Raw genomic sequence first — 21,733 nt, forward strand, 5'->3', positions numbered from 1 at the left:
CCCCGCCCCGCGCCGTGCTGCGGGGCTGCGGCGCGGCCGTGTCGCGCTGCCGGGGTTGTCAGCGCGCCGGTCCCGGCGGAGAGCCCTCCGCGCGCCGCAGGTGTCCGTGTGACAGCCGCCGCGAGCCCTGACAGTGACAGCCCGGCGGCGTGCGCCCGGTTCCAGAACGCGGGCCGCCTGAGACGGCGCAGCGCGTGCCTCGGCCCGGAGGAGCTGCCCCGTGCGGGCGCGCTTGGCGCTCCCAGCGCCTGAGGCGGCGCGGTTCGGGACGCGGCAGGGGCGTGCACGGCTCCCCGGGGCGGGGGAGGGCAGGTTCGCTGTTTGCGCCACCTCAGCGCGCCCACCCGCCGCGGGCGCGTGCCCCGCTCAGCACTGGGGCGACGCGGTAGGAACCGCGGGATGCAGAGGCTCGGTCTCATCCCGCCGCTGCGCATGCGCCGTTTTTCTCCGCGGGGCGAGCCGAGCCGAGCCACTCATGCGCGCGTGCGCCGCGCTTCGTGCTGTGGGCGCGCGCGTTTCGCGCCGAGCCCGTTACTCGCTGAGGTAGTGAGGGGCGCGGCGCTCGGCGCTGTGGAAGCTCAGCCCGCGGCGGTCTGCCTGGCGGGCGATTGAGTGTGAAGCGGTGAAGGCGGCCCCGATAACGTTAAGGTTAGAGCCTGGCTGTGTACACAGAACAGTATCGACCCGTTGCAGTTATTTATGCCCGGAGTAAATATTGCTTAAGGCTCAGCTGTCAGATTGAAACCACCAGTGCTAAATGTAAACGGAGCAGGTGAAGAAGAGCGAGCTGGAAAGCTGGACTCAGCCCGCAGTGACGCTGCGCGCATCTCCTGGGCGCTCTTCTGTTCCCTTTTTCCTCACTCGCTCTGCGCGTGTGCGCGGCGGTGCTGAGCGCTGCAGGGGCCGCCAGGCGGCGGCTGGGAGCTCGCTTCTCCAAGCGCAGCCTGCGCGGGTTTAAGCCGCTGGAGCTCTGCGCGTCTCCTGGAGAAGCGCCTGAGGAACGGGGAGGATGGCATCGCTGTCTTCGCGTGGCTCCTGGCTGTGAGCGCAGCGCTTGCCTCCTAGGTGCGCTCAGGTCAAAGATTTCCTGGTACCGCTTCCTTCCTCGTCGGGCAGGTACAGGTAAAAGCAGTTCAATGCGGGCTTTGGGATTTTTTCGGCACGTTCACGCAGTATACGTGCTCTAAATGCCCGCGGCACGGAGGAGCCCGGCTACTTCGAATGGGATGCATCTGTATAAAGGAAGAACTCTTCTAAGATGGGTAATAAGCAGACAATATTTACTGATGAGCAGCTGGATGCCTACCAGGTAAGACACCTCAGTTTGCCGAAAGGGAAGGAGGGAGTGACCTCAGCATGCTTGTGGGTTGTTTTCTGTTTGCTTTGGGAGTGTTTTTAAAATAAAAACATAACCTTCCTTGCTAGCCTGCACGTCTGTATTCTGCGATTCCTCCCCAACACTTGTATTATAAGGGTGATTAATTCACTACAGTCAGTCTCGTTCCCTTCTCTGTAGAAAGAAAGAGAGGAGTCAGATCCCTCAGGAAGCAGCGTCACATTGGTGACCAGCTTGGGAGGGGGATTTTTCTGCCGTAATCATTTTACCGAGCTTTTTGTAAAGAAAGGAAAGTGTATCTATAACCTTTTTTTTTTTTTTTTAAACCTGTGCTAACTTCCCTGGCAATAGGGGCAAAAAAAATAAGATGTGTCTAATTCTATGATTAATTTCACTTCTGACAATAAATCAGAGAAATACGCTTACTGTAAATCCAAAATAGGTATCCTTACACTTTCATCCACTCCTGAGTGGTAGCTGCTTCTTCTTACCCCAGCAGAAGGCTTACTTGCTTTACATCCAGGGATAGTTTATCTGTGGTACTTTATTTGTGTCAGTCACCTCAAATGAATTTCTCATACTCCAGATGATTAATAATTTCCAGTCTTATTCATGTTTTAGCATACTCCAAATCTCACTGAAGTGCTTTGAGAGATGCTGTCTGCACGGTGGACACCTAGAACAAGTTTCTGAAAATACAAGTCAGGCAATAGATGAAACAGAAGTATGCTGAAGAAGGAGGCTGGTGAATGCCTGCTACAAGGTGCAGACAGGGCTGGTTGCATCGCTCTGCTCTTTCATGCAAAGTGATAAATACAGACAGAATTATCAGTTCGGGAAGTCAGTGTTTAATTTCTCCTGATAATCAAGGGACAGATTCAGAGCACACAGAAGTAAATAACTTTATGTTTACATTCATGAATTCTTTTGTCTTCTCTCTCTGAATTAGAAACTGTGATTTTAAATACTAATTTTTTTTGCAGTTAGTGCTACATGGGCTTTTCACAGCTGTAGAAATGTGTTCACACGGGGTCAGTCTGGGAGTATGTGCTAAGCATGCTATAAAATGTTATCCAGTGGTGACAATAAGCATATATTAAATTCTTATTTAATATCTTATTAAGTTCTTATTAAATTCCTAGTCCTTTTGGTAACAGGGGACTCATACATGTTCTTGTTCTTGCTATCATTGTCTGAAACGTGAAAATGGAGCTTCTTTAATTTGCACTGTGTCACATATCTCACCCTCACCAGCAGCCTGACACTGTAAGATGTTAGTCCAAGGTAGTGGTCTTAGGCTTGGCTGTCAGAAATCCCCAAAGGCTGTTTTTTACATTCCCTGCTAGATAGGCAAAAGGGAAACCGCAGATCTGTGAAACACTAATGTCTGTCTTCCTTCTATCTGTAAAAGTGAACACAGAACAGAGCCCAACTGCAGTGAAACAAAACAAAATCCAAATGTAATTAATGTTATCTTCTTGACATAAACTGGCAAATGCAAGAGCCGAAATGTCATCCCTAATTCATTACTCTTCATCCAGAAATTGCCTTCCTCTAATGGCTTGTGCAGCCCCTGCCTTTCCTAATGCTGGGTAATTGATCTCAGAGCCTCGCAGTGGCTAGGCTGGGTGGATGGAACCAGCCTGTGGGTTTCTCTGTTACAGGAGGACTTGTCGCTCACTAGCAGGAGTAAAACACACTTTGCAACAATCCGTTGTGCACGTTGGTACCCCAGTGCACGGCCAAGTGTATACAGATAAATTACCGAACTTTCACCATTACTGTCTTTTAAAAATGAGTTATTCTGGCTTTATAGCACCTGAATGTTACTTTAGTAGAGAGGTCTTTTTTTCCTTACAGGTTATGTTTTAAGAGCTTGTTTTGTAGGAACTGCTGCTGAATGGTAAAAGGAAGATGGAAAATGAGAAGTTCATTTGTTTAACGTCCAGTAAACTCACATGTAAGCAGCTTTATGTGTCAGGAGTAAATGTCAGGCTGCAGCAACATCACCTGTGTGAGGAGCTAGCATACACTGATTTCAGACTGGCAGTACATTACTGATGAAATAAAAGAACCTCATTTGATTTAAGATTTTAAAAAATGCCCATTTATAAATTTTTTAGTGTAACAGTGACCATATTGAAGGATCAGCTTGTAACACAATGTGTGAATGAAATAATTGCAAATCCCAGAAGGTGACCTCAGTGTTTTCAAATAGATGGCTGCTTTAATTAGTTTCCAGTTAAGGCTGCTGGTGGGAGGGCCAGCTGAAGCAGTTTGTGAGAGGTGCTTTTGGTATGACTTGGTAACATTAAACTTCTTATCATTCTTTTATTGTTTTTTTTGTTTGTTTTTTGGTTTTTGTTTTTTTTTTAATTCTCAGAGTAGGTAGAAGCCAATTAACTGAAGAAAGACTGGCATGCTGCAGATCTAACACCTTGCCATATCATCTGGAAACTTATTAAACTAGTGTTCTAGTTGACAGCTCTTTAAATTTGCATCAGCTTAGTGAAATGTATGGGAAATCTAAGGAGTCAGGCTTTTGCAAGCATTGGTTTTCTCTTAGAGATTCACCTTGTTACCAAGTTAGCCGTGTAAGGCAATGGTTTCTCTCAGGGTCTTCTGCTTCCTGTGCCCTTAGAGTACTTGGCTGTTTGGGTGGTTTTGTTTTTAACATAAAATGCAAAATCTCCCTAGGATCTGGATATAGAGAAGGTAAGTGTTAGCAAGAAAGACCTACTTCACTGCAATCAAATAACTCTTCAAAATGAAGCTTTTAAAAATTGTACATAGGACAACTTCTGGGTGCCAAGTTCCATCATGAGAGAAGTAGTGAACGGGGAATTTAACTTTGAGTGGTGCTGCATGAGGATACTTGAAGCGGTAGGAAATGAGGGCATAAGAAAAAGCAATCTCAGGGCCATATATTGGCCTCAGTGCACTGCATTTCTGACTGAGTAACAGGATTATATCGAACGGGAAATGCCTGGAGGCTGGGCTTGGGTTTCGGGCTGACTGCTCTTCGAGCAGTCTCGCTGCTTTCACTGTGGTTGTTTGAAGAAGTGCTCTGAATTTGATATGAATGCAGTTCTAATTGTTTTCTTAATAGGCATAACTTAGAGAATATAGGACATAAATATTTTATTTCAGATAATACTCTTTATTCTAAGTCAATTATTTTTGTCTTTGTTAATTGCTGGATTTCTTTTCCTGTATGTTATTTCATACAGCACCAAAACAAGATGGTTTATTGTGGTTGCCTTCTGGGCAGCAGTGCAGTAAGCAGTAGTCATGTGAAACAATCACCGTGCTGCGTTTTCCACAAGAATTTGTCTATTACAGACCTAACTTTTTCTTTCTATTAAAACTCACGTCAAAGCGGGACTAAACTATACTTCACGAGGAATATGCAAAACCAGATGAAATAGGGTGCATTAGGTGTCAAGAAATGTCATATGTAGGTTGAGACTAAGTCACAAAGATATCTTCTGGCTTCTAAAAAGCTGTGCTCGGCTTAGTCAGGATCTGTGATGAAAATGCCCTCTTCAGGGGGCAAGAGTGCAAAAGGCACGCTCATCGCAGGTCCTCCAGGGTCCTCTGCAGAAAGCACTTCTCGGTTTGATCAAGTATTGCTGGAAATGTGCAAACTTCCAGTAGCATGGTAATGAAGGCAGGCTTTTTGCAATCATCCCGCAGCCTGATTCCGGTTTCAGGTTACTGCTTGCTGCATCTATGGATGGAGCAAAATTGCATTTGCTGACAGTCTGTTTCTTGGGCGGTACTTTCTCATGTCCAGCTGCTTTCACTCCAGTGCCACACTGCTTCTTACAGCTGCAGGTTTGGCCTGCTGAAACTCAGTGGGGGCTGTGGGGATTTTCTGCATGTAGATAAACAGTATATATATGCGAAGGAATCAAGAGAATGTTGCAATCTCCACTGATATTGTTGGCTGTGGCCAGCGCTTTTTAAGATAAATGTTCATACATTACTAATGCAGATACTGATGCTGACTTCTATTTTTTTTACTGTTAAAATCTAGATTCCCTTAAGTACTTGCACAGCTCTGCAGCTTAAAGGCTGGTGCTAGCCTCGCTGGCTTCCAGGAACTCTTGATATACTCACAGTGATGAAAATACATAGAACATTCATACATATAAATGTGTTGCAGATTCTGTCTCACGCAACAGCTCTGTACCAGTCTTACTGGCATGGCAATTAGAATCCAAAAACACAAGTTCTGCATAGAATAGAGATAATAATACATCTACTACATGAAAATTCACTTCATTTTATCTGGCACCTTTTAACTTTTGATTTTTGATTATTTACTAAGATGATATTTTCACGGTGTTTCAATGGAAGTGTTCTTAGATGCATTGAGTCCTTTTGCCACAGTGCTAAAGATCCTTTGGGACTTTCCCAATGAAACCTCTGAAATATTTCTGTACAATGTTAATATTGAAAATACAGCATTCAGTAGCTCTCATTTCTTAAAAGCTGCTCAGTAGGATAGCTGGAAGGGATTAATCTGTCTTGGCCTGAGGATATTATCCAAGTGCCTGTTCATCACTGGTTTGCTTTATCTGTGGCCCGTTGGCATTTGTCTGAGGCTGTCAAACTGGAAGTGACTTTTTTTATTGCTAGGACTGTTTTGGAGCATTTATTTGCTTATAAAGCTTTCTGTGTAGCTGTTGCAGGATCAGAATAAGCCTGCCCTCCTGAAATTATGCACATAATTGACTAATTATACATGTATTGTTGTAAAGGAGAAATATATGTTTAATGGGTACAAGAAATACCATTGTGCAATACCTTTGCACGCTTGAGCACTGCTGTCTTCCAATTTTGATTCTGCTTTTCAGTTTTTCTTCTCTTCCTTGCCAGTAAATGTTACCCTCCTCTATATGAAATTAGCTTTATTTGAAAACTGTGCTTTACTCACAACCGTCTTTTACTGAGCAGCCTGCTTACCTTCATGAGCTGCATGCTGCGCTCTGACACTGGCAGTAGATCTCACAAAACAAATTATAATGTGTTCTGATCCTGGAAGCAAACCTCACCCTCCGCTCTGTACGTGTACATTACATGAGATTAAAGTTGGTTAGTTAATCAGCATTCTCAGCACCATTATTTCTACTCCTATTTTTCCTCAAATCCCTGTAGACCTGAATATAAAGCAGAACTGATCTAGGAGTTTGTGATAGTCTTAAAAGACTAATGGAAAGTTAGGGAACCGCTGTGTTTCAATGTTACCGCTTGTCCTAAACTTGCATTCACCTGACACAGCAGGTTGAAGAACAAAACACTTATCAGTTCTGGTTTTGCAAAACTCTTCTGTTGTTGTGCTGGTTTTTAAAGGAAATTTTAAGAGCAGAGATGGTTAATTCTGCTTTACGAGCAACGCGGAGTGACTGGCAGAAGGTCACAGTACCAGCACCCTCCCTGGAGGTACCCAAGGCCAGGCTGGATGGGGCCCTGGGCTGCCTCACCTGTGAGTGGCAACCAGCTCGTGGCAGGGGATTGGAACTGGATGGGCTGTGAGGTTCCTTCCAGCCAAAGCCATCCTATGAGTCAGTGATTCTGTACAACCCAAGCGCACCAGCCGTCTGAGCCTCTTCTCTGCAGAATATTTTAAGAACCAGTTAAGTCACCTAAATGCCAAATACGAGAATCAAATCCCATTATACAAGCTAATAAGCTCATTAAAATCAATAGGAATTTTTCTGTTTGCTTGATGATATTCACTGTCTTCATTAGCCATAAGGAAGTTAAGTGGATATTTGCGGATTTGAAGTAGTATCGTATCTCCACACAACCATTAGTGATCCTTTATGTCAGACTTCTACTTAGCTACTAAAGGCACAAGGACAGACCGTGTGGGATAGCAGATCTTGGAAGAGGAGCAGGTTTTTCTCCCAAGTGCTGGAGGAGATAACCTTTCAAGACAAGACCTCTGTTCTGGATAACCTGAAAGCCGTAGGGGGACTCCTGTAGTGTTTCAGGACAGTGGATAGAATTAGAAAGAAAAGCCTAAATTTTCAGGATAAATTCTTGCCAGAAATCTAGAACTGGTACAAATTATGAAATGTGTTCCCATTTCTCTAAGTAGTTAGCCTGTGCTTTTCTAGCAGGACTCCTCGTGGCTCTAGTGCTCAAGCAGGGTAGGCAGGTTGCTGCTTACGTCCATGTGTTCTGTGATAATTGTGCCTTTGAAGGAAGATTGATGTGGTCATATGCATAAACTACAAATGCTTCTGAGGACCCATTTCACCTTTCCATATGAGTGAGTTAATTCAACATGTTCGTTTACTACTACTTGTCCATCATTGTGTATTTTTCTGTATGAATGAAGTAGACAGAAGAAAATTGGATGAATCATCTCCGTGTTTCTCTGGCCAAAAGTCTTTAATTAAATTGGAATTAAATTGCTGTTGTTCCAGCAACTACAAAATGGAATTATGCTTGGACCTGTGTTCCATGGTGGCTCTAATCCAGCTGGGGGCTGTGCTTACAACAGAAAGGGCAGTCCTATACCTCCTTCCTGCCATCAATAGATACTTGTTTTAACTTTGTCCCTTACATTGGTGCTAGTATAGGTAAAACTACGTTGGAAGGTACAAAAAGGAGATGACCCAAGCTGAAAATGGATCCCTTTTTGTGCAGTTAGTTTCCAAACGCACTAGTTCCTTCTTTCAGAGTTCTGATGCTGTTACACTGCTCACTGCTGTGAGGTCAGCATAAAGGAAAAGGCAGAAATTAGCTGAGAGAAGCAAGAGAGCTGGCTGCACTTCCCTCTCAGAGCCTGAAGCCATTGCGTTTGCAGGTACCGCTCAGGATCAGCCACGCTCCTCGATGGCCAAGCATTTCTGAAGCAATGTGTATGGTCTTGCTGTGGGTTGAAAGCACAGGCCGTGTCACCAGCCACGGTGCTCTGATTTTGAGTAGCTCTGAGATCTCTGATTGTGGTAACCCCTCAGTCCCCTCCCCCCCGACACACAGTGCTGTAAAACTGGTAGGTATATCTGGAGTGCTGCACTCAGGAGTGGTGGTCGGGCAGATGCTTTCTGTAACAAATACGAGGTTGTGCTGACTTCTGTTATAAAGGTTTTTGATAGCCATGCTTTTAGGTTGCAGTAGTAAAAATGTTCTCAGATATAAAACAACAGAGGCAGACAATAGCGTTTGATTATTGTCAAAGTGAGGTGACTCAGATTTAAAAAAAAAAAAAAAAGGAAAATAAAAAGATATGGGCCTTTAGCGAAAAAGGTTGTAATGTTTTGATAAATTTGTCAGTGCTGTTTTCACAGGATTCTGGGAGGTGAAGGGTAACTTGTCTTTTTCATCTTTATTTGCATATCAATTCCATGTCAGCTTTCTAGTTAAATAACAGTGTCTGCTGTTTTGTCAAGCCTGTATAATTAGGGGATGATTGCTGCACAGAGCATCACAATCATTTGTGAGAATGTACCTGCCTTTTGCTAGTAAATGATGCATCCTTAAGTAGCAGTTTGATTGTAAGTAGTGAACACGTTGGAATTAATGAAGACTTTCCCAGCTGGCTCCTATTTCACTTTGTGCAGCTCCGGACAATGTGACATCTTTGTTAGCAGCTCACAAGGTGCCTTCCCCTGCTGCCTTGTAACACTATTCTGCTGTGCAACACACAGAGGGGAAAGCTGCTTCTCCTGCTGCTTTATACAGGGGAGAGCGAGCAAACTCAGTAATTGATACCAGGCAGGACTGATGCTGTACCTGGACACCTGAGACAAGCTGGTCGATTGCTTCAGCTAGCTGTGATCATTTGCTTTCCCCCTCCTTTGAAACAGCAAGCATTTGTAGCCAGATTCTCACCTTTGGAATGAAATGCATTTTCTCTCATTGCCTGAAGAACGAGAGCAGAGTTAGGGGAGGGTATAACAGCTGTATGTACTCTTAAGTAGGGCAGATCAGGCCTGCTGTTCTCATCTTGTCACTATCTGCTTTTTAGTATATATTTTAAGTGTTTATATTAAAGGAGAAGAGTTGAATTCTTAAGCGCGTGTCCTGCCACATCACCTGGGCCTGTGAGAGAAGCAGGTGGTCATCAACAGCTGCGTGCTTTTGTCACTATGGCATTTGCTGCGGTGCTCTTCCCCCAGCACCTTCATCAGCTGGGAGCTCCAAGACGCAGAGCTGCATGTTGGCCAAATTTATGGCATGAACAGGCAGCTAAGCTGATCACTCCGTATTTCATTGCCACCAGTGTTCCTAGTTTTGGAGGCAGAGCAGAATTTGCCTTAAACATCTAGTAGACAATATAGTGGAAATTAGGGAGTATTTCCTTCCATTAATGGCTTATATCTGCCTACTATGCTTTTGCAACACCTGGAAATATAACTTGTTTTGTGACATGTAGAAATACACGAAGTGCAAAATATTCCACTGCTCGTATCACGGTTCACTTGTGAAGTGTCAGTTCTCCTAGCGAAACTGACATTCCTAAGGAGTGATTTAAGTGAGTATGAATGCAGAGCCACCACAGAGCCATTCAGAATGCCTGTGAATGCTTGTAAGCCCTTCCTTCTTTCACGTTCAAGCAGCTTTTCTTTCCATTCTATTGAGCTACTGCAAGCTCTGTGTTACCAGAGGGAAAGCTGCATAGCTTCTTGCTGCTCAGAGCAGGTGCTGTCCTTCTGTCTGTCTGCCTTACACAAGGGAGTGTGCGGCCTTCACGCAAGTGACTGCAGTGCAAAGTAACTGGCAGTGAAAGGAGTGAATAACTAATGCATACATATGTGTGTGGCTTTTATTATTAAATAGTCACCTGTATTTATAAGAATAGTCCAAATAAGAAGATAGTTTTCTTAACCTGTGTGTTATTTTTTGTTTTCTAGATCTATTTGTTGAATACCTTTCACCTTTTTTTTTTTTTTCCATTTCACACTGCAGGAATATTTCAGCAAACTGCACCTTTTTACTCCCGGGGTTCCACTCTCAGAATATCATTTTTCCTGATAGCCCTGTCCTTAGAATATCTTAATGATTTTATAGTATATATTGCTTTCTGAATCAAAACTAGATGGTAAACAAATGGCATCTTTAATGTTTTCCTGCCAGGTCTGAGTTTCCTTCCAAAAATATTAAGAAATGATTCTTTGTACTTATTTTCAATGTTCATACAGTACAGTAATACATGTTGTTTTTTAACAGGATTGCACATTCTTCACTCGGAAGGAAATCCTTCGGTAAGTGAACTATATTAAATTTTTCTTCATAATTCTTGTGGAAAAAGCTAAATCTTTTTTTCTGACTAATGAGGAAGCCGGTTATTTTGCATAACAGAATGAGTGTAGGATTGGACTTGGGATACGTGCATCATATGTAAATGTATGTAAGGAAAAAGATGTCAGGTTAATGTCCATACCATAGGTTTTTCTAGGGATCAGTAGAGAGGCTGTGACTTTATGAGAGGAATTTGCTGCTTTTCTGCTCAGGTATAGAAGTGAGGGCTCATTCTTCAGTCTGTATGGGTTTTGGTTTGGACTCCAGCATGGGGAAAACGGGTGGAACGTAAACACTGAGATATGTCCTGTGGTTTGTTTCCATAAGAACTCTCTCTTCAGTAAGTCGCTAAGGCTGGGATTGCAGTTGAGCACTAACAGGTCTCACTGCTTGAAATGGGTAGGGTTTCTTTGTCTCAGTTGTGATCGACTGAGTCAAACCAAAGGCATTGCTGTCTGTCTGTGCTGACTTCTTGCCTTGGATCCTGCCATAGATTCTTGATCTTCTAACATTCAGATTAAGGATCTCTGCAAATACAACATCGGTCTTTTCCTGTCAGTACCTTATGTGTTGTTTTTTTTCCTGAGGATTTTTTGCCCTAATAAGGAGGGAGGATACATCTGTGGTTTGTATCTAGACCTGGGAGCTCACAGTGTTCCAGGACTCTAAGATTTGAATCGTTTCTGAGATGTAAGAAGTATCAGGGAAACAGCTTTTGTTTTCATAAACACTGGGAACTTCTCTCGAGTCAAAAATAGATGCAGTCTCTGTGAGAAAGGTTCTCTGCCTTAGCTCTGTTGACATAAATCTCAGTAAGACATTCAGTAATTCCGTCAAGGCAAAAACTGATGGTGTAGTATTGGATGGGATGATTTATTATTGATGGGGGAAAAAATAGGTGGTATTTGAGTTAATTTCGTGCATATTTTGTTCTCATTGCTCACATAGAAGCACTTGCTCCTGGTCAGTGGACAGTGGCTCTGAGACCACTGTGCAGCAGGAACATAGCAATGCCAGGGCTGAGTTTGGTCCAGGTCTCCTTTTCTAATTGTTATGGTTTAAAATTAAGTCCAATGTTCTTTCATGACATGTTATAACGTGACTGAACTAGTCAGAAATGTGCAGTGGGGCTAAGTATGAGCTTAATGCAGCCTGGCTCTGCCAGAGAGACTGGTCTCAAAGCAAGTCAAGGCTTCACAAGTGGGGTAGCTGTACTGTGGGGGTGACTTCTTTAACCAAGCTTTCCTTAGCTGCAAGCCTCCAGGAATGACACACAATTGTTAGCTATAAAGAGGTGTCACGCTGCATTTGTGTACCCTACAAAAGGCCTGCGGCTCAAATAACCACGAGTGGGCATTGTATGTTCTGTCAGGGCTGTAACGTTAGTTCTGCTTAAAGAACTCTGCCTTTAACAACAGCAGAATTTGTCATCACAGTTGTCCAAAACAGCAGCTGCGTGTCAGTGATATTCCTGTAGTGTCATTAGTTTCAGTAGTTGGATACTGAATAAAAGATGTCCATGTGTAGCCACCAGATCTCAGATAGACACCTTATGTAGCCAGGAAAAAAAGCCACCAACCAACCAGAAATGGTTTAGTCTGGCTACCTATGCGAAGCAGACCTGTGGCCACTTTTTAAGCCCTTAAAAAAACAGGAAATACCCTTAGAATCATAGAATCATAGAATTAGCTAGGTTGGAAAAGACCTACAAGATCACCCAGTCCAACCATCCACCTACCACCAATAACCCCACTAAACCATGTCTCTCAACGCTATATCTAAACGTTTCTTGAACACCTCCAGGGACGGTGACTCCACCACCTCCCTGGGCAGCCCATTCCAGCGCCTGACCGCTCTTTCAGAAGAGTAGTATTTCCTAATGTCCAGCCTAAATCTCCCCTGGCGCAACTTGAAGCCATTCCCCCTCGTCCTGTCACTAGTTACAAGAGAGAAGAGGCCGACCCCCAGCTCACTACAACCTCCCTTCAGGTAGTGATAGAGAGCGATAAGGTCTCCCCTGAGCTTCCTCTTCTCCAGACTGAACAATCCCGCTCCTCATAAGCCCTGTGCTCCAGACCCCTCACAGCTCCGTGCCCTCCTCTGAACACGCTCCAGGGCCTCAATGTCTTTCTTGCAGTGAGGGGCCCAAAACTGGACACAGTACTCAAGGTGCAGCCTCACCAGGGCTGAGTACCAAGGGACAATGACTTCCCTACTCCTACTGGCAACGCTGTTCCTGATACAAGCCAGGATGCCATTGGCCTTCTTGGCCACCTGGGCACACTGCTGGCTTATGCTCAGCCAAGCATCAACCAACACCCCCAGCTCCGTTTCCTCCACACAACCTTCCAGCCACTCTGCCCCAAGCCTGTAGCGTTTCCTGGGGTTGTTGCGGCCGAAGTGCAGGACCCGGCACTTGGTCTTGTTGAACCTCATCCCATTGGCTTCAGCCCAGAGATCCAGCCTGTCCAGATCTCTCTGTAGGGCCTTGCTACCACCAGGCAGATCGACACTTCCTGCCAGCTTGGTGTCATCTGCAAACATCTTCTTATGTTTCACATGACCATCTTGATATACAGCTTGTGAAATAAGTTAACTGGGACTGGATAAATGAAAAAAAAAAATGCTTTACATTTCTCTAATTCCCTTTGAAGTCCAAACTGAAAAAAAGAAAAACCCACAACATAAAAAGTGGTTGTTAATACTTGTATTCATACATGTTCCAATGAGGGAAATAATTATAAACTAAGGATTTTATATTAGGAGTTTAGTTTGGATTTGTCACTCCTATTTGGTCTGTCAGGGCATTTGGGCCCTTCCAAGGGAAGCAACTAGTAAAGTGTGACACTGTGCCATCTTTCGTTTAGGGATCGTTCTCTTTCTTGTTTGGGATAATCACTAGAGAAATATTGGAACTGGTACCCTGAAAGAATAATTGATTTCTGCTGCAAGGAGAGAGATTAATTTTTAGTACTTGTACAGCTAACATACATCTAGAGGAAAAAATTCTGCACAAATAGAGATCTAGAACGTGTGTAGTACAGGCCCAATTTAAAGAATGTGACTTAAAATGTGACTAATTTTCTAGCAAGAATGCAGTGTTGTCAGGGTGAGAATGCATGCAGGACTGTAAAATGATGATAGAGAGGAAGTAAGGAGTCAAGCATCTCCCCAGCAGATGTAATTAGGAAACCGCTGAATCTGAACAGGCAGACTTTTTCACATCTGGAAAACTGCATTTCCAAACTGTACATTTGAACCGTCATGAGCAGCTGAGAAAATGCATAAAGTATACTTTGGAAAAGACACTGTGGATTTCAGGAGAAGTTGTTCCAAGGGTGAGAAAACAGAACCAGTCACCGTATGAGAGGCAGACAGGAGTTTATGGCATTGGCCAAAGCTGGCTAGGAACTGAGACGTCAGAAAATTTGCTTTGTTTGTTTTCGGGCTTTTTTTTGGGTTGCAGTGGATTAAAAAAAAAAAATGTAGACAAGTTACAATGCACAGCTTTGACAAGAAGGTAAAAGCTGACAGAAATGAGGAGATATTTCCCTATGGAAACTGAATAAGGTTTCTACATGTGTTCTGGAATTTGATGTGTGATAACATATGTCGACCTTTGATCTCAGGGCGCTGAATGTTTCAGGACATTGTGAAAACAGCAAGTATAAATGAACTGAATTTGCAGCTGTTGATGTCATAGCATTCTGCATCTCCTTCAGAACTGTGTGATTTGAAACAACATTTGCAGATGGATAATTTGTGATTTGTTTTTTTGAAATCCTTGCCTGGAAAGTGTGTCAGAGTAGAGCAGGTCACTGATTCATAGGACTTGCGGATGAAGGAAACTGTGGAAAAGATTCTCCTGCTACTTAAGAATAAGAAGATAATTCTTTTATCTGAAAAGTCTTGGCCAGGAATTCTGGGTAAGATAGGGACTGGGGAATTGGAAGCTCTTTGCTTACTTTCTTACTCTGTTACTCATCTATGTATGTATGCAACTAAGCACCTTTGACAAATTGCCCCTTTAATTTGTTTTACCCTCACTGAATATTTTGGTGCCTTTTAAGTGTGAGAAGAATACTCACTTTGTTAAGGTTGCAAGCTCTGCCTGGTAAGGATAATTCAAGTTATTTCTTCCTACAGAATGCTAAAACTGATCTCTGTTGTAGGTTTTGCATTCTGTTGTGGTGGAAATGCTGGTCTGCATACTTCCTGAGGCTCGCAGTGTCTGCGAGAGATGTCATTGTCACCTGGTAGAGCTGGTCATTTAAATAGAGCAGCTGAAAGACAGCAAAGTGTTGGCTGTGCAAGCGGTATTTGAGTTCAAATAACCCTGACAGGCTTTAGTGAGCACTGTTTTTCTAAAAAGCACAGAAATGTCAATAAATAACCTTGTGTTGTTATCTTTCTCTATTCAGTAACGTCCAAAGTGTGTGATACAAATGATAATGCTGTCTGTAATTTACTGTGGAATACAAATGCAGCCTCTTCCAATAAGAACATATAATGCTCTTCAACTTGAGTACCATGAAAGCCTAATAAATTTTAGAAGTGAAGCTGTAAGGAAAACATCTATTTCCTGGGAAGAGGACAACACATGCACTTGGACTCAATTATGCAATTTCTGTTAGGCTAAAGGAAACTTTTCTGCTTATGGGCTGTGTATGGGAGATGAGGGAGCCTTTGACTGCATGACTGTGCAATATTTGTGGGGAAAAAAGTGAAAAACAAATCTGCTTAAGAGAAACCGTGCAACCTCAGAATAGGATTTGTGAAAAATAGATATACTTGGGGTAAGAGATTAGGTTAATGGATGGTGAAAAATAGATGCTCTCTTTCAGAAGTGCCATATACAAAGCTGGATATTAATGTTTGATGTAGAGTGCTTAGAAGAATAAAGTCATGAGAGTAATTCTATAAAAGGAAGAAGCTGTAGGAGGAGGAACGGTCACTTGGAATCATTATGTTTCCTCTTCTGCCTTATCCTCACACTGTGATGTTTCTATGTACTGAGAAGCTCTATACATGATGTGTTTATGATAGGGCAGATATAACTGTAACTGACTGTATTATTGTGCTAAGTATGAACTGTTGAGTACAGCTTGCTGTCTAAGGGATGGAGTAGAATCAAGAGGTGTTTCAGCACAGGTTGAATTCTCTGGGCGGGAATAAAAAGGATTATGACCTCTCAATAATTAGCACTTTCTGATTTGTCATATACTGCACTTTAGAAAGCGAGTAAGTACTGCTGTGCCTTTCATTATGCATTGCAGAATGCTTTCAGATGCGGCCCGAAGGAAATGCAGGTCCAAGGTTGTTTAGTCTGAACTGAATTTCTTCTGCAGCTGCTGAAGTTGATCCAGCAAGGAGTAATCTTGCTAAAGAAAAGCAAATAGTTTTTAGGCTGAAATGAACCTCCTGGCTGGCTCACCACCTATTTCTGTGAGTATCAGCAATGACCCAGAAGAAGGGACACAGTTGTTTAGATGGAGCTGCGATACTTATTCCTTCACCCCCAAGTTAGATGAACTTAATCTCATGTAAAACAGCATGACGTTGCAATTAGGTGAAATAGGCTAAGTGGTTTTATTCTTCCCTCCCTGGGGAAAAAAATAGCCACTGAGAAAACCCAAACAACAATAAATCTTTTTTTTTTTGGCTGGTTTAATGAGCTGACACATCTATCTGAAGGATAAGTGCTGGAGCAAGAAAATGCAGCTGAAAATGAGGAGAGGAGAGCTTGGCTCTGCATTTCAGTGCAAGTGAGATGCTAGACTGACTTAGCAGCGTATAGGGCTTTGGTACTATGATCAGCATAACACCTTATAAATGCAGGCTGCTGTCAGAGGGGGTTTGGGACTGTTCTCCTGATTGATAATCCAGGTGTGGAAAGCAAAGCAATGTGTTTATAAACTACCAGCAAATAGAACAGTTCATGTATGTAAGGTGGAAAAGAAAGAAGCATGGCAGAACAGCAATTTAGGAGGTGAAGAAAACCCAGTATGGACTGCAGAAGAGGCAAATGTGGCTGGTGGAAGAGAAAAGCCATACACCATTCTTGGTGTTTCAGATGACTATCACCAGAAAATCGAAATGCACTCCTTGAGAAGCGTTTAGCACAGCCCATTGGATAGCACTTGTGAGCCCAGGGCAAGAGCATCTTCAACACTGGTGGGCAATGTGGAGATGTTTGTATTATCACTGAGAATGTATTATCTGAAATGCTTAGAGGGCAGCTGACAAATGTTTAGAACCGTACTCATTTTTTGGATAGGTATATGGTAGGGCTTTGAAAACATGCTCCTCTTTTCCTCAGAATGTGAAAATCAGTCCAGAACTTCAGGGCACAACTTCAGCGTACAGACAGATTCCAGAACACCGAGCAGGTGATCAGCTCCTAGATGCCTAGAACAGAATACGTGCTCCAAAGCAGCCACTGTGAACTTGCTGAAAGCAAATCTCCTTCATGAGTGGCTACTCTTGTGGATAAAAGAGAACAAACAAATGCAGCGTATCCTTATTGTGGTGAAGGCTTATTGTATATTCGTGCATGTGTTAGTCCTTTCCTACCTCTGTTATGTAAGCGTGCTAACCTCTTGGCTAAGGTACACATGAATGTATTTTGTAAAAACTGTAAGAACTGTAAGAAGCATTGAGCAGAAGTGGATCGCAGACACTGGAGATCAACCTTACGAGATCACGTATATATGCAAAACTCGCAACAGGCTGCGGTGATATTCATGCAGTCAAGTGCTATCAGTAGATAGGAGAAAAAGTTGCAAACGCAGAATGTTGTTGTACAGTTGTACTTAAGGTATGTGAGAACAGGATTAGTTGATATAAGCAAATTTAAAAAAAAAAATCCCCCCATGCCATTTAAAATAAATAAGGAGAGGGAGAAATTCCATTCCAGCCAGCATTGTGGGGACCTCAGTAGCTGGCAGCACTGTTCAAAATAGATCTGTTGTACTGGAAAAGATCCATTAGAGAGAAAAAAGAATAAGAGGCTTAGGAAAAAATCCTAAAACAAAACAAAGAAGCCCACCATGCTATATCCATAGCAACAATGGATGTGTTTGCTTAACATGCCTGTCTTGTGACTGTAGATGGGAACAAGTGGTTAAGTTGTCTCCTACAAGGCAGTATTTCTCTTCCTCGAGTGTTGTAAACCTGATTTTCTAGCAGCCAAGCTTTAACTCCAGTAGTAATGCTTGCCTGCTAGCCAGCCCATCTGTTCCTATATCTCCCTCTAGACTAGTACAATTTGGCAACTACATAAGCATTCAAACCCTGATTTCTTGGATGTCTGTTCTAGCCAAAAAGCACGAATTCTGTAGAGTTGTTTTATAATTTGAGATTGACTTATTCTAGCTAGACAGCTGCTGGAGGAGTAGGGCACTAAATTACCAACTTGGGCACCAGCTGGCCAGTTTTTACTGAAGAATATCTGTAATTCTGTTGCATTATTCTCTCTGCATGTTCCTTGGCATGTCTTTGAAGAGGAAAAGATAAGGTCCAGAGGAGCCATTCTGGCCTGTCCAGATATGCTGGATTTTAAATCTGAGACCTGCCTGACAGTTAAATTGGGAAGATAAGCAGAGGTTCCCTCCAAGTGTCTGCAAAGCCTTCCTTATAAGGGAGCAAGTACAGAAAAGAGCTTGAGATGCATCTCCCCTTCGGAGCAGGCTGTTATGCGGATGGAGGGAGAGGCTGGAACACAGCTTATGTATTCCTAATGCATCCTGTCTTTCAAAACGTTTGGAGCCTACGTGCAGAAGGGTAAACTTCTACTTTTATCAGCTCTGGGGAAAATGGTGTTTGCCGAGAGGATGAAGTCTGGGCGTTCTTTACTCCCGTGGGAATCTTCTAATTTTGTCTAAGAAACTACATACAGAAAGAACAAATAACCTGAAGCTGCTGTTGATCTTATTAATTATATTTCTATTCCTGTAGTTAAGTTTATTTAGCCCCTGGAATGAAAAAAAAAAAAGACATCTAGGCCATTTCTTATGATCTACCCTTCTGTATCATAAAGTTTTCCTTTATAATAGTTCAGTCACGTTGCACCTGGTTTGCAGGCACAGGTGAGAACGACTCATTTTCAGTACTGACCTGCATGGAGCCTGGAGCACTGGGTCCAGTTCTGGGCTCTCCAGTACAGGGGAGAAGTAGAACACAGGAGACAGTTGGGCAAAGTGCCTCTGGCACACTGGAGGGACTGGAGAATGTCTCTTATGAGGGAAGTCAGAGCCGGGATCACTTCAGCTAACCAAGAGGATGCTTGGGGGGAATCTTGTCCATGTGTACAAATACTTGAAGGGGGGATGGAAAGGAAGTGGAACTGGGCTTTTCCCTGTGATGCTTGGTGACAGGACAAGAGGCACTGGGCTTTATGGAGTTATGTGAATGCTTTTACGCTTACATGTACTGGAAGACATTGTCTTCCTAAGAATGACTACATCTTTTAGAATAAATTTATTGGGGTAAACTACCCACCGAAGACATTTCTCATGCAGAATTCTTTATTTTACTGCAGGTGTTTTAGGATATTTATTTAGTATTGGCATTAGTTAATTTGTACTGCTTCATTTTGCATTGCAGAGCTGAAAGAACGCTTGACATATTAACTGAAAGCTGGCAGAAGGCTTATCTATCCAACTTGTCTCTTATGCTGCCTTTTTATAAATCCAATTTCCATGTGTAGTTTTTTATTCTATGTAAGTAATGAAAATAACTTTGACTGGAAAGCAAAGAAGGTAGAAAGCGTATCAGTTACCCCTCTCAGCTATTCCTACACACGTTGCTCACTATTCTTTGTTCTGTACCCAGTTGTCAGATGGCCACCTGCTGAGTTGGGGCCTGAGTTCCTTTCTGAGGTTCCTCTCTGCTGCCTTGAGAAGTGGCGCCGTGTTTCTTATTGTTTTCTTTCGGCTGCATATAGCCCCTTTGTCTAAGAGAGTGCTTTAACCCGACGCAATTTTTGGAGGCAGTAATTCTCTGAGGAACTGTTGCACCATGGAGGTTTGTGTGTTAGTTACTGTGTGCAACATTTAACTGTCGTTGCAAAAGCAGCGAGTGAATGTGTGACTGCAGTGGTTTCACCCTGATGGGTAGCTGAACTGTGCCACATGGCTCTCTTACTTCTCAAAGGAACGGGGAGAAAATACAATGGAAAAGATCTCAGGGGTTGAGGTAAGGACAGGGACATGGCTCACCAAGCATTGTCACAGGCAAAACAGATTCAGCGTAATGGAAATTCATGTAATTTATTATCAACTACTTACAGACTACTGCTATGAGAAAATAAAATCCAACTGAAAACACCTTCCCCTCTTCCACCTTCCCCTACCTCCTCCCACTGAGCAGTGAAGGGGAACAGGGGCAGCAGTCAGTTCATAGCACTTCTCTGCTGCTCCTTCCTGCTCATTCTCTTCCTCTGCTCCGTGGGTCCTTCCCACAGGATACCATCCCTCCCCAACAGATCCTGTGTGGGCTTCCCACAGGCCACAGCTCTTCAGGCAGAGTTATAACGTGTGTCTGTGCCATGGGGCCTGTTCTTTAGGAACAGTCTGTTCCAGCATGGGTCCCAATGGGCAGTAGCTCCCCCAGATCTCACGCTCCGCTGTGGGCTCCTCTCCATGGTCTGCAGCTCCAGCCCAGGGCCTGTTCTCCATGGGCTGCAGCCTCCTTCAGGGCTCATCCACTGCTACATGTGGAGATCTGCTCTGTGTGGCGCCCATGGGCTTCAAGGCAACAGCCTGCTCCACCACTGGGCTATCCTGGGCTGCGGGGAGCAGTTCCAAGCCTGGAGCACCTCCTGCCCTCCTTCTGCACCAGCCTTGGTGTCTACAGGGCTGTTTCACGTTTTCTCACTCATCTCTCCTGGCTGATTCTATGCAGTAGCTTTTGTCCTTTCTTAAATAAGCTCTCACAGAGGTGCAACTAGCATTTCTCGTTGACTCAACTTTGGCCATCGGTGGATCCTTTTTGGAGCTATCTGGAGCTGGCCCTGTTCTGCCATGGGGCTGCTGCTGGGCTCTTCTCATAGTGGCCACACCTCCACTCCCCCTTGCAACCAAAACCATGCCAATAAGCCCAATACAGGGCATAAATCTGAGACTCTGAAAGGAATCTTTCCGTATTGGTTGCAGACAGCCCTGAAGGACCTGCCTTCCTCAGTTTCACAGATCCACATTAAAAAAACCCTCCTTCTCTATGAACTATTGTAGCTTTTTCTGTGTTGCAGACTTAAGGGTATAGAGCTATCTGTACCTCAGCTCTCAGATCTCACGTGTGATTGTCTGCAATAACACTGTAGGATGAGACAGTGCATGCACCCGAACAATTTGCATCACCAGAGCACTACAGCATCAATTGTAAATAAGTTCCCATCTCTATCTTTGCATCAGCATGTTGCATTCTTCTCTGCAGTCTGTGCAATGCTGTCTCGAATGCGGTTGCTTCTTTTGCTCGTAGCTGTTGTCTCCAGCGGTTCAGAAGGGCTGATTGCCCTGACCTGTCCCCAGGGCTATGGGCAGGCTTGTCAGCGCTGCTCTGGTCTCTGAAGCTCTGAGTTCCCTGCGTATTACCTGGAGCTGTGCTACAACTCTTTGGTGTAACCCTTGTAGCTTTGATTTTGGTGGAAAACTGGAGCTGCAACAGAACGGCAGCAGAGCGCTTCTCTGGATCTGCAGCTGATAGCTTATTCCATTCTGTACAGTCGATTTCTGGCCAGGTCAACCCATGACTCCTCTGAGCTACTTGGATTGTCTGCTGGCACTCTTGGCCCTGCTTCACTGGTATGATGAAGCTGTACTGCTATTTATTTTCTGTGACCATGCAAAAGCAATCTAGAAGTTAGTCTTTAGGATGGTATTATTAAAGTTGAATGTGCACTGAATACATTCATGTTGTTTAGCATTGAATAGGATAGATACATTTCTGGATAAAATTCTTTCTTCTTCATAACATAAATTGACTAGTACTGCGGAGGCAGCTCTACACTTGGTGAGGTGTTTGATGTATTAGGCTCCAAAGGCCACTTTAAAGCCTCTGCTTACTTCCTTCTGATCAGTGAGCCATTACGAGCTTTTATCTTTTGTTTTCAGCACTCCTTTAGTGCAGTGTTCTTAT

The 21,733-nt window shown here is 43.6% G+C and overlaps 1 protein-coding gene across 4 annotated transcripts in view; it reads left to right on the forward strand.

The window, feature by feature from the left end:
• Positions 475-21,733, forward strand: part of CIB2 (calcium and integrin binding family member 2) — a 43,768-nt gene continuing 22,509 nt past the window's right edge. The window contains exons 1-2 of one of the 4 annotated variants that reach the window (XM_021406756.1): positions 475-1,309; positions 10,526-10,560. In XM_021406756.1, coding sequence (XP_021262431.1) covers positions 1,259-1,309; positions 10,526-10,560 — 86 coding nt within the window. In that variant the 5' untranslated portion in view covers positions 475-1,258. Of the gene's footprint in view, positions 1,310-10,525; positions 10,561-18,265; positions 18,380-21,733 lie in introns of those variants that run through there. The other 3 variants (XM_021406759.1, XM_021406754.1, XM_021406755.1) reach the window with 3 other exon arrangements.

The sequence above is a fragment of the Numida meleagris genome, chromosome 9 (assembly GCF_002078875.1).
Source record: "Numida meleagris isolate 19003 breed g44 Domestic line chromosome 9, NumMel1.0, whole genome shotgun sequence".
NCBI classification, from domain to species: Eukaryota; Metazoa; Chordata; class Aves; order Galliformes; family Numididae; genus Numida; species Numida meleagris.